General features: G+C 42.5%; 1 protein-coding gene across 1 annotated transcript; it reads right to left on the bottom strand.

The window, feature by feature from the left end:
* Positions 1-8,909: 8,909 nt before the first annotated feature.
* LOC132448563 (uncharacterized) lies at positions 8,910-12,942 on the bottom strand. The gene is made up of 2 exons (XM_060039974.1): positions 11,487-12,942; positions 8,910-9,990 (listed from the first exon to the last, which is right to left on the bottom strand). The coding sequence occupies exons 1-2, from the start codon at positions 12,528-12,530 to the stop codon at positions 9,901-9,903; spliced, it is 1,134 nt and encodes a 377-aa protein (XP_059895957.1). The 5' UTR covers positions 12,531-12,942; the 3' UTR covers positions 8,910-9,900.
* Between the last annotated feature and the right edge of the window lie 353 nt (positions 12,943-13,295).

The raw sequence follows: 13,295 nt of genomic DNA, 5'->3' as shown, positions 1-13,295 counted from the left end.
TATAGAGTTCTTACAATGCATGTGTGATGGGTTCTAGGTTCTAATGGCAATTCATGATTGAGGAAAATTACGTCGGCCAGTAAATCTTCTTTCCTTCTGCTTGTTTTCGGTTATGCTAATCCAAAGAATATCCAAAATATCCATTATTGGATATTTTGTTGCCGATACGTCGGCATATTTCGATGCCTTGTGAGAGTTTTAGTAATGTGATATCCTAAATAAATCTATTATAAATAAATCTCTTTCCGTGCCCTGATGCACTCTTTCCGTGCATCAGGGCACGGGAAAGAGAACCTATCGTCACACACCTGTGTTTGTCCATGACGCCTCTGTGAAATTAGGCTACTGACCTAATTTGTTTAAACTGAGGGCACATCAGCAAACTCGCACAGCAGAGTATGTGTGTGTGTATATCTATAGGTGTGTGTGTGTGTGTGTGTGTGCGTGTGTGTGTGTGTGTGTGTGTGTGTGTGTGTGTGTGTGTGTGTGTGTGTCAGTGTGTGTGTGTGTGTGTGTGTGTGTGTGTGTGTTTGTGTCAGTGTGTGTTTGTTTGTGTCTGTATGCATGAGTTTGTGTGTATGTCTGTATTGTGTAGCAACTGCCTCAATAGTAAGAGTCATCCAGGTATGTCATTGTGAACCAGTTCTGCAGCATTGTCCCCTTCTGCCAGCCATCACACTGCACCACATCCACCCGGGCCGGGCGATCAGACCAGTTCCACGCCCCTGAGGAAAGAGAACCCAACCTGTACCGACCTCTTCCTCTGGAAGAGAGACCATAATACCCTAAAAGCCTCCAAACTTAACCCCTTCTGACAGTTTATTCACAATCCAACCTGAAGCATAGGACAATCAAGGACATATATTTAATTTAAAGTTATAACGTTGACACACGAGTCATGACTCGTGACTTTTTTAAAAAGGAACACACTCAGTCATTTGTTTACGATCACACTATGTGTTTACAGCAGCAACAGTGGTTGCTAGTCACAACCCTAAAAAGAAACCCCATCCCAAATAAGGTCATAGCAGATGGAAAAGCTGGCTGGCTGCTCTCTCGCCAGCTCTCAGGGTTTGAGGAGTGAGATCACTTCCTGTTGGGTTCCTGTAAATGCCTGGTGGGGAAGCAGCCAAGATGGCAGCCAGGGAGACGGGGGTTGAAGGAGTTGCCCAATTCAGAGAAGCCATTAAAAATAAGTACAAGTGGAGCCAGCCATAGCATTACCCAGGCCGTTGGTTTCCTGTTATTACCCATTACACTGCATTGTATACGTAGAGAAATACAGCAAATTATCAAGTTTAATCCAGCTTTACTTTGACTATTCCTTGTGTTTAAATGGGTTGACTACTTATACTTATTTGTATTTATTTTGTTCAATGGATTATTATGGGGCTCACTACTGTGATGACCCTATTACACTACTGATTCACTTTACAGTTATTAAGATACAACACCACCAGGGCATTGATACAGGCACTTCTGTCTTCTACTTTTCTGTCTGTCTTTCTTCCTTTCTCTCTTTCTTTATTTTTTCCATCTCGCTTTCTTCCTCTCTCCCTATTTTTTTTTCATCCTCCCTTTCTTTCTCTCGCTCTTTTTTTATTTCTCTTTCTTTCATTCTCTCTCTATCTTTCTTTCATACTCTCTCCTTATCTTTCTTTCACCCTCTCTTTCTTTCTCTCCCTCTTTCTTTACTTCTCTTTCTTTCTCTCCCTATCTTTCTTTCACCCACCCTTTCTTTCTTTCTCTCCCTCTATCTTTAATTGTTTTCTCTCTTTCTTTCTTTCTGTACATCTCTTCCTTTCTTCTTTTTCTCTCCCTTTCTCCTTTTCACTCTTTATTTCATTCCATACTTCATCCCTGCTATCCTTACTCCCTTCTTCCCTTCCTTCCTTCATGTGTTTATTGTCGTTCACGGTGCAACAGGACCCGGAACACCCCAGACCCATCGTCATACAGCCGACCTACAGCTGTGTGTAAGCTCACACTATGGTCTGGTTAGTGAACTGTCTGATTGCTAAACTCAGGAGTCCATTGGAATCTGCTTCATATGTGTGTTTTATAAATGGACAAATCTCATTAACTGTGATAATTCATGTCCACGTCGGAGAAACTTTCCCACAAATGGACGAGTGTGCAATTCATAAACAGTAGAAAATAAACGAAAACCAAATCAAAACACATTAAAGGGAATGTAAAAATACAAGCAGGTGCACCAGAACTAAGATCCTACCCAGGATTGTGTGATTATTACATAGTAGGACTCAATCACAGCCCGGTCCAGTGGACTCAAGCCACATAGGTGAGATGTAAACATAATCTTCTAGTCAGAGGTCAGTCTTCTTTCTTTCTTTCTTTCTTTCTTTCTTTCTTTCTTTCTTTCTTTCTTTCTTTCTTTCTTTCTTTCTTTCTTTCTTTCTTTCTTTCTTTCTTTCTTTCTTTCTTTCTTTCTTTCTTTCTTTCTTTCTTTCTTTCTTTCGTTTATCTCTCTGTCCCTCTTTATTATGCTCTCTCTCTCTCTCTCTATATATCTTTCTTTCTTTCTTTCTTTCTTTCTTTCTTTCTTTCTTTCTTTCTTTCTTTCTTTCTTTCTTTCGTTTATCTCTCTGTCCCTCTTTATTATGCTCTCTCTCTCTCTCTCTCTATATATATATCTTTCTCTTTTGAGTTCAGTGTCTGGGGGAGTTGCAATACTTTTTTCGAGTTCATTTTTACCAATTTCTTTTGATTATGAAGAAGTTGTTAGGGGTCGGCTCCTAAAAGTCACTGCAAAATATGAAAAAAACACGATAGTGTTTTTAAATATTTACTCACCAGTTTTGCAAAGGGATAGACTAGTGTTTTTAGATAAATTATCAAGCACTTTAGAAGCCTGCAACTCAACCGATTTTTTAATAGTCGGCGGTGATTTTAACTGCACTATTAGTGATTTGGACAGGAATCACATTGAACCACATCTGCAGTCAAGGCGAATTTTAAAGCGTATAGTTGAAAGCTATGATCTGGAGGATGTGTGGCGTTCTAAACATAGTACTGAAAGAGAATATTCCTGGTCCCACTGCAGAGATAAGGTTTTATCACTAGGGAGGCTTGACCGTTTTTATTGTTATGGACATCACATCCCGTTTTTTAAATCTTGTTTTATGTCACCAGTAGGTTTTTCAGATCATTTTATGGTAATTGGCACTGTTTTTATTAGTGGGGTCAAACCTAAGAGCGCATACTGGCATTTTAATACAGATTTATTAAATGATGGGCATTTTAGGAAATGTTTTATTTATCTATGGAGCACCTGGAAGTTGGAGAGGGCGAAATATAGCTCTTGTCAACAATGGTGGGATATTGGCAAGATACAAATCCAACAATTTTGTAGTCAGTACACTTTTAACGTCACTAGAGACGCCCTCAGATCAATCAAAGATCTAGAGATTGGTATTGTGGAACTCCAGACTATATACGGATCCACAGGAGATCAAGGTCAGATGCATGCACTTAAAGCTAAAAAAGCCAAGTTGGCGGATCTGTTGGGGATCAAAGCACAGGGAGCCTTGATCCGGTCTAGGTTCCAGAATATTGCGGAGATGGATGCTCCCTCAAGATTCTTTTTTAATTTAGAGAAAAAGAATGGACAGAGCCGTCTCATCCACTGTCTTAGATCTGCTGATGGATGCGAATTCATAGAATCATCTGATATTAGGAGAAGAGCTGCAGAGTTCTTCTCTAAATTATACACCTGTGAATACAGCGACAACCCAGACGGTCTAACCCTTTTTCTCAGTAACCTACCCCAGATATCTGAGCAAAAAAGAGCTGAAATGGGACAACCTATTTCAATGCAGGAGCTAACGTTTGCACTAGAGGGCATGAAAAAGGGCAGAGCACCAGGGATCGATGGCATTCCAGTGGAGTTTTTCAAGGCTTTTTGGTCCTTTCTAGGGGAAGATCTTCTGGCTGTTTTAAATGACAGTATGGAGAAAGGTTGTCTTCCTCTTAGTTGCAGGAGAGCTGTCCTCACTCTTCTACCTAAAAAAGGTGACCTCTGTGAGGTAAAAAACTGGAGGCCAGTGAGTTTACTGTGTACTGATTACAAAATTATCTCGAAAGCATTGGCAAATCGTCTGAGGGACGTGATGGATCAGGTTGTTCATGTGGACCAGTCCTATTGCGTCCCTGGCAGATCGATTAGAGATAACATTATGTTAATTCGAGACTATTTGGACATCTCCAACTCATTGGATCTCCAGCTTGGTTTTATTTCTTTGGACCAGGAGAAGGCATTTGACCGGGTGGAGCACCAATACCTCTGGAAAGTGTTGGAGGCTTTTGGTTTCTCCCCTGGTTTCATTGCTATGATCAGGGTGCTCTATAGTGGGGTTGAAAGTGTACTGAAAGTCAACGGTGGCTTAAGTGCTCCTTTCAGCATTGGCAGGGGTATTCGACAGGGTTGTAGTGTCTCGGGTATGCTTTACTCAATTGCAATCGAACCCTTACTGTGTAGACTTAGGAAAGAGATGAGAGGGGTCACGGTAGTTGATGGTATTGCTCCATTTCTTCTCTCTGCATACGCAGACGATGTTATTGTAGCTATTAGGGAGGATAGTGATGTCCAAGCATTGACCCATATTGTGGAGCTTTATGGGAAAATATCATCCTCAAAAGTGAATTGGGCTAAGAGTACTGCATTAATTGTAGGAAAATGGCAAAGAGAAAGACCAAAACTACCTGAAGGGCTTTTATGGGGCACAAATGGCATCAAGTACTTGGGAGTTCAGTTGGGGGATGAGTCAATGGCCATAAAGAACTGGGAAGGAGTGGTGGAAAGAATGCAAGGCATTTTTAAGAAATGGAGATGGCTCTTACCTCGTATGTCTTTTAGGGGGCGCACCATTATTGCTAACAATCTTGTGGCACCTGTATTATGGCATCGACTTAGCGTTTTAGACCCCCCAGCTGGTCTTTTAGCAAGGATTCAGGGCATTATTCTAGATTTCTTTTGGGATAAGTTGCACTGGATACCACAAGATGTTTTATATTTATCTAAAGAAGAGGGAGGGCAGGGTTTAGTCCACCTTGAAAGTAGGAAGGGAGCTTTCAGACTAGAGTTTTTAAAAAGTCTCCTTTATGGGCCACCAGCCTTACCATGGAGGCCAGTTGCAGAATTGATTTTAGGTCGAGTTGGGAATTTGAACTTTGGTAGGGAATTTTGCTTTCTTGACTCATCTTTTTTTAATCTTAAATGTTTGCCACTTTTCTATGTGAGTGTTTTTAAAATGTGGAATATGATTGATAAAACTGCTTTGGACTCTAATCCATCACTTTATTGGCTTCTACGGGAGCCAATTCTAAAAGGAGCACGGTTGGAGATTCCCTGGCCATCTGGATCTCTAATCAGATGTGGTGTGGTGACAGTGAAAACCTTTGTACAACTGACTGGAGGGAATATAGCTGACACAATGTCACTGGCTGCCAAACTGGAGATCCACTCACTTCGCATCACGGAACAACTCCTTGCAAGCCTAAGGAATACGGTGTCAGAAGGGGAACATAACCTACTGAAAGACTGGAGTAATGGACTGAAGATACCAGATCAGAATGACCCTTTTCCGCGGTTGGCTGTTAAGGCCAAACTAACAGTTTCTGAGGAGCTGAGCCCTCTTCTGGAGGTGGGGAGTAAGGAGTGGATGGCACTTGACTGTATTAAGGGGAAAACTCTGTATAAAGTGTGTGTCAAAGCTGTGAACAAAGGGAAGCTAAAGACTAGAAAGGATACGCCCTGGAGAGAACATTTCAGGGTCAAAGGAGAGACAAAACCTGCCTGGGGCATGTTGTACAAGCCACCGTTGGCTAAAAACATTGGTGATCTTCATTGGAGAGTACTACATGGGATAATTGCAGTGAATGCTTTCATATCTATTTTAAACCCTGCCGTTTTAGATACATGCCCATTTTGTTCTTTTAGAGAAACAATTTTTCACTGTTTTTTATATTGTTGCAGATTGACACCGTTATTTACTCTGCTTAGAAGTTTGTTAAATTCCTTTGGAGAGAAGTTTAGCGAGCAGGTTTTTATTTTTTGTTTTTCATATGGCAAGATGAAAAAGAAAAAAGGGAGTGATTAATTTCTTGTTTGGGCAAGCAAAACTTGCGATCTACTATAGTAGAAAGCAGAAAATAGACAGTGGTCAAGCTAAAGAGTGTGTTGCAACTTTTAAGGGTTTGGTAAAAGCAAGGATTTTACTAGATTTTAAGTATTATGAACAGATGAAAGATCTGGATTATTTTAAAAACATTTGGGATGTTGATGGTGTTTTGTTTTCTTTTGTTGATGGCGAGTTACACTTTTTACATGGTATAGGTTAGTATATCTGTTTTGGTAAAGCTAATGTAGCTTTAAAAAAAAGAAAAAAAGAAACAACCATTGTAATTTAAGAAATGTAACAATAAAGTCATTTTCAAAAATCAATCAAATCTCTCTCTCTCTCTCTCACTCTCTCTCTCTCTATATATATATATATATATATATATATATATATATATCTTTCTCTCAGGCCCCGTCCACACGGAGCCGAAACGGGCGAAAACGATCCGGTTTCGTTTAATGCTGTTCAGGAATATCTCCGTAAAGGCAGATTCATTGCGAAACTGCATTGAGCCGAAGAAACCCTGTGGTAAATAATATTCAAGGTGCTGGTTCTCCACAGAAAAAAAATACGTGCATCAAGCCTGCGCATATTAAAGGAGAAATCCTGTGTAAAATGGATCTGGGATATTTTTTATATGATAACTAAATGGGATGTTCGTTTGGGAGCGCAAAAACGCATGAAGACGTATTCTTAAATTGGCTGTTTATAGCCGATTCTACCAAAACGCTATAAACTTGGAATGATGGGGGCATGTGTTATGGTAAAAACTAAATCGCTGTTTTAAACCACTTAAAGGCTAGAAATAGCCAGACACTTATTTGGTAGTATAATAAGGGTATTACAGTTTTTCTCAGTCGCTTTGGTACATTTCTCAGATCATAATTGAAATTCTCACAACATTTAGGTATTAGTTCAAGTTGTCATAATATGTCAAGCATATTTCTATACATTTCCATTGGACTTTTTTTCTAAATCTGTCCTGAATTGGTAAATTGCTACCTGGTGAATCTTGACCCTCTCTAAAGAAGTGAAATGTGTGAAGTGTTAGATCAACCAACGATCAACCAGTTTACTGAAATAGCTCAAAGGTGCATCTCATGAACCATAAACTGGCAAGTATATGGAGCACAACACAATGTTACATTGTCTGACAATGGAAGGACATGGAATTGGACGGGGTCAACATCCAGAGAGAACAAGAGGAAGAGGAGTGAGGCTGCGTGAGAATGAGAATTTGTGGCCCAACAGACAGGACCGTCAGGAGGTGTAGGAAGACTGCACTGTAATTCCTACAGCAGAATGTCCTATGTTCACATTTCTAGCAATGACATGGGCTGTCGACAAATAACAGAACAAACAGTCAAAGCGTAAATGTGAATCTTGTCCAGTCTCTTGCAATCCATCTCCCACTAAGGTGTAACTTACAATTTACAATAAATCTCTTCAAAACTTTGGCCGTAATTTACATCAGAACATCCCTCCAGAGTACACTGTTATATTGACAATATGACTAAGCAATTTTACTGTCTTATCCGTACACAATGACAGAAGACATAGGCTACTAGACATGCATCATGCTGCCGTTTTTTGTTGCGATTGTTTGCATTAAGCACTGTAGGCACTTCGGTGAGGCTGTGATGAAGTTTATTGGAATTTATTGGACCCTGTCTAGACAGTAACGAACATCCCTGACCATAGTTAATCGCGTTTGTAGTCTACACTCAGAGTGAACTCATTATTCATAAAAAAATGAAAACATTCGGAAGTAGGCATATGCAATAATACAAATTATTCTAAAGATGTCAGAGACTCCGTGCACAGCCCCGCTTTCCCCAGTGAACAAAGAAACCCTGCGCCGTGATGAACGGGGGATTTGACCCCCTCGGTTTTACACAGGAAACTTGAGATAAGAAGTTGAAATCGCCGGGCATGCCAAGCTGCGACCGAACCGGCTCGGCAGTGTAAAAAGACCTATAGCCAGTGGGAGCTGAGCTCATATAGAGAGAGTTCAGGCTTCCATGAAAGCAGCAAACTCAAATATCTGTGGGAGTCTCTGAAAATACAGCAGCATAATATTGTAATTACAAATAAAGCTATTTCCCTTCCACATGCAGAGTAATATAGACGTTGCAGAGTTCTTCAAGGAAAGTAATCGAATCCAAAGGAATAGCTTTAAAGAGACTTTATTTAGTATAAAGTATTTTCGGTATGGTAAACTGATACTCTGAAGCAAAGAGAGATTGAAGATGTATTCTAAACACGTGCTGAGCGACTCCTAGCTGATCAATAGACCTAACCTCTTGTCCAAGAGCTACCGGGAGTTTCTGAAGTCAATGTGGGTCTGCAGGCTGTTAGGGTCTGATCAGCACGGTTCGGAAGTAGTAGGGGGGAGCCGATGTGAGGTAATCTTCAGTATTTTCTCGCCTGGTCTGTGATGCTGCCTTCTGTGGCTAAAGTATTTATTACAGTCTTCAGTAAGGTCTTGCTTCCCTTGTGGCTATGTATGGTATTTACGGCTTATATGTTTGGTCCTGCATCATTGGGTCTATGTGTAGGTAGCTTAGATTCTTAAAATACGTAACAATCCCTCCTTGGTCATCTCAGATGACCATACAATAATATTTAAAATCATAAACACCATTCACCATACCGAAAACATAGTCCAAGTAGGACAAATCATCAACACCATCAACCGTGTGGGAACAACTCTATCGAATAGAGAAAAACCACAACGCGTTCCCGATAATACTGGAACGGTATTCTCATTGGAAATACAGGTCATTATTAAACAATACAACAATGAACATATATCTTGTTATCATACAATCACATGGCCAAACAACACACAAACAAAACTATCCATAGAAATCCTGAGCTAATACTTTTGGTCATGTGCTACAAGGTCATACAATTTTCAACAGATGCAAAAGTAACGTAAAAATTGGTGTTCATAATACAATTTTAAAATTTCAAAATGATTGATAGGCAAGCATGGATTTGGGGGGTTCAGGTGATCTTCGTGTATTGGTGCGCCGGTTCATGTGGGTGGTTTGGGCATGGATTTGGGGGGTTTAGGTGATCTTCGTGTATTGGTGCGCCGGTTCATGTGGGTGGTTTGGGCATTGTTATTATCGTAGTCATTGTTTTTTCTGTCGCCGTCGGGCCTGTAATTCATGAACCCAAGACTCGTCCCTCCTTGTCAAGGGCTCAACTCAGAGAGGTTACTCCTACATCATGGGAGCCTCCAAGCAGGTTCTCCGTCATCGTCGTGTCAGTAACAGGTGGCCTGTAAAACAACCGTCTCAAGGAAGATCAACAGTACCATTATCAATGCAGCGATTCAGAAATAACTGGTTGCACTCGCAACCAAACAATACTATATAATAACAAACACAACTCGTCTTGGTGGTTCAACAATTAATTATTCAAGTAAATCCAGGATATTGATTATCTTAGACACAGGTGCTACAAATGGTGGCATTTTATTCTATATATTGTAACTGGATAGGTTCGGGTTCCTCAGGTGGTATCTCATTCAAGTTCAACTGATTATATCTGATTCCTACGTAAGCATGAATGTCACCTGGCACTTCTGTAGCGCCCACTGCTGTGGTGATCAGCCGATTCAGTAGCCCTCGTGCGCAGGGAATACAACAGCAGCCGACAACAATTAACACGGCTACTGCCATTATTCCCGCGATGAGTACTGACTGGATCATACCTCTCCACCTACCAAACAGGTTCTCCATCCATCCAGCTATTGGGTCACCAATACCGGAGTTCTCGGCCAACTCCAACTTGAGGGATTGCAGTCCAGCCAATGCCCTGGCCACGGACCCATCTGGTGCTGTGTTATTGGGGATAAATGTACAACATGTTGTCCCTATCATCCCGCACACCCCTCCTCGTTCTGCTAATAACATATCTAAAGCTAGTCTATTCTGATAGGTCATCCGGGAGGTGGCATCCAATTGTTCGGACAGTCCTTTGACCGCCTCTTCTGTAAAATTAACAAACCGTTGTTGATTATAGTATATGTAATTTATCCAGTCAACATTTTTATTAATAGTAGACCACCAAAATAGAATTGATTCAAATCCTGCCGCTATCTGATTCCGGGCTTTATGTTCGTTGGGGACCCCTCGGGGTACTCCTATTGCGTCTATGTATATGTTTTTATCAAAACTACCCGGGACTGGTGCATACTCTCGTTTCCGACGGGTCAAATCCGGGAGACCACCGCTGCTGGATAATGTGAGATCCATCACAGTCTTGCTATCGGGTAAAATGTAGATGGGCATTATTAACTGTATGATTGCGCATGTTCCTGAGAATTCAAAGGGGAGAACTCCCCTGAGGATCTGACCACCACAGAACCACCATATATCACTACGGGCACAGGTCATATTGGACAACAATTTTATCTCTCTAGTGGTGTTACAAGAGTCAAGAGGAAATTATCCCACCTTTCTCCCTGTTCCCCTTCCTGTGATAGAATCTTGGGGGTATAGATCTAATCGGGGTCTGAGGATACATGTTATTTAGTCTGGATTTTATTGTAATTGAGCACCCTGGGACGTGGCCGTCCACGAACAATTCCAATAGACAAACAAAACCTTGCGGTGAATTATGCGGGGTGATTCTAGCGGGGGCTGTGGTCAAGGAGGGGCGGCCGGCGGCACAGATAATGCAGTTGGTCTTGCCCTGGGCCCGGACCGTGTAGTTCATCCATTTTAACCACATGTTCTGCTCAAGCTCACCTGTCTTTACCTCCCAATATTCTTCGTGCGTCCCTCCATTTGGGTGCACTACCGGGGGTGGTGAGAGATGTGGCGCTTCTAAGGAATCATACGTCCCTCTAGATGGAAATTTATTGGGCCCGCATGCAACTCCTGATAGATGGATAACTACTTTTAGGTCCTCCCCATAAGTATCCGCCCTTAACATAACATGAGTAAATCTGCCCTTAACTTTATGAATATTGACTCTCCCTTGACTGCTAGACCATTATTGCTCCAGACTTCCTTATAGCCATATAATCTTCTGGTAAGGGAGATTCCCTTTTGGATTTCCTTGTAGTTGGACCACAGGGGATAATAGCCCTCCTTGTACCCAGGATGGGTAAGCCACGATGCCTGAGACCACTCCTCGCAGGAATAACCTCTCATGTAGCTACCGTCTCGTCTGGTACTTACGCACATGTACTTTTCTGCCTGGTAGACCCGGTCCATCCTGGTCCCACAGGGCAGAATATCACAAAAATTCAGCTCAAAGATACTTTCTATCCCTCGACAGTACCTTAACCAGATCTGACCTGTTGTTGTTGGTTGAGGCGGTGGGTACCTGGCGATGTTGTCTCCCGCTCCTTCTTGGAACAGGACTACCAGAAGGAATCCTACCAGGTACTTTTCCAAGGGCACGCTGTGGCCCATCGTCTTGGGATGAGGAGTGTTTGTCCTTGGCTTGGAGTGCAGCTAGGTCGGTCAGGGTCTCAGTCCACGATCTGCCAGGAGTATCTGCTTTGCGGCACCGGCTCAGGTGGTGCCACTGGGCCCCGCGTCGGTCTTCTACAGAAACAGAAAAGGGTGTGGCCAAGAGTACCTTGTATGGCCCCTCCCACCGGTCTTCTAGGGTCTTTCGATGGTGTTTTTTCACCCAGATCCACTCGCCAGGTGTCACCGACGTTGGTGAAGGATCCTCTGGATCGGACGGCTTCTGGTCTGTGATCTGGGAATACAACCTTAAAGAAGCTTGAGTTAGTGCTTGCAGGTACTCCTGCATTACTTCATCAAACCTGTCAGATGGGGGTCCTTTGGATGGTGGGCTGTATGGTCCTTGCATGGGACGTCCTGTGACTAATTCATGGGGGCTGAGAAGGGTGGTGTTAGAAGGAGAGGGTCTTATGGCCATTAATGCCAATGGCAGAGCTGTCACCCAGGTCATCTTCTTCCCTGCTGTCTTTTCTTTAACTTTCCCTGTCAGCTGATTCACCTGCATGCGTCCTAAGGTTCGAGTTTCTACCTCCTCTGTGCTGTCCCTAGATTTCTCCAGTCTGTTGTTTCTGAGTATTTTTGTTAATTGATTTTTGATTGTCTGGTTTGCTCGTTCTACCAGGCCTTGCGATTGGGGGTGATATACTGAGCCGAATCTATGTTTGAGTCCTATGTATGTTTCCACCTCCTGAAGGTGGGCGTTGGCGAAGTGGGTACCATTATCTGAGCAGATAAGCTTTGGGTATCCCCAGCGGGGAATGAGTTCCTGTGTTAACCATTTGATGACTGTTTTCCCGTCCTCTTTTTTAACCGGAATTGCTTCTACCCATCTAGTGAACCTGTCGACGGCTACTAACATAAACCGTTTTCCGTCAACTCTGTTCTCTTGTCCCATATCTGTGAAATCAATGTAAATTTCTTGAAATGGGAGCTGGGGCACGGGGAATTGTCCTTTGGTTATCTTGAATCCCTGCCTTTGGTTACAGGCTTGGCACGTTTGACAGTCCTGGACATACTGGTCGCACACACAGCTTTGAGAGCTGGATGCCACCAGTACCTTTCAATCCTTTCCCGGGTCTTGGTCTTTCCTTCGTGTGCCAATCCATGTTCCTTCCTTAGGAGGAACAGCAGGGCCTTGGAGGAGACAACCGGTTTTCCAGTGGTGGAGTAGTATATTCCATCCGGGCTCTGTCTGGCCCCTTTTCCTTTCCACGCCGATTTCTCATAAGGTCCTGCTCCTCCTTGCATTTCTTTGACCATCTGTTCATCTGGGTCCAGGGCTGTTTCTTCGTTGACCATCATCTGGTGTACCACTACAGGCAACTGAAAACTTGCTGCAAACAATAGCACAAAAAGGATACAAACTCAAGAAAACAAAACTACAACTGGTGAAACAAGAGATTACTTTCTTAGGGAAAGTAATAGGAGGGAATAGAAGAGAGATCGGCAAAAGTCACAGAAAAAAAAAGTCACAGAAGCGCGATCAAGTATCCTCCTTCTTTTAGATGTTCTACTGGGACGTATCCTCCTGCTTTCTTAGCTGCTTCATCCGCTGCGTGGTTTCCTCTTGCCTCCATTGTTTTTGTTTTCTGATGTCCTCGGCAGTGCATGATGGCTACTTCTCGAGGTAGTTGGGCTGTTTTGGCTAACAGCAAGATTA

Source organism: Gadus macrocephalus, chromosome 20 (genome assembly GCF_031168955.1).
Source record: "Gadus macrocephalus chromosome 20, ASM3116895v1".
In the NCBI taxonomy this organism is placed as follows: domain Eukaryota; kingdom Metazoa; phylum Chordata; class Actinopteri; order Gadiformes; family Gadidae; genus Gadus; species Gadus macrocephalus.
This window is presented reverse-complemented; position numbering and strand designations above follow the sequence as displayed.

Bases quoted from the DNA above. Each gene is read 5' to 3' on its own strand.
- LOC132448563 (XM_060039974.1), bottom strand. From the start codon at position 12,530: ATGGGACAAGAGAACAGAGTTGACGGAAAACGGTTTATGTTAGTAGCC. The intron at 9,991-11,486 runs GTACCCACCGCC...CCAATAACACAG, and splicing joins GCGGGAGACAACATCGCCAG to CACCAGATGGGTCCGTGGCC.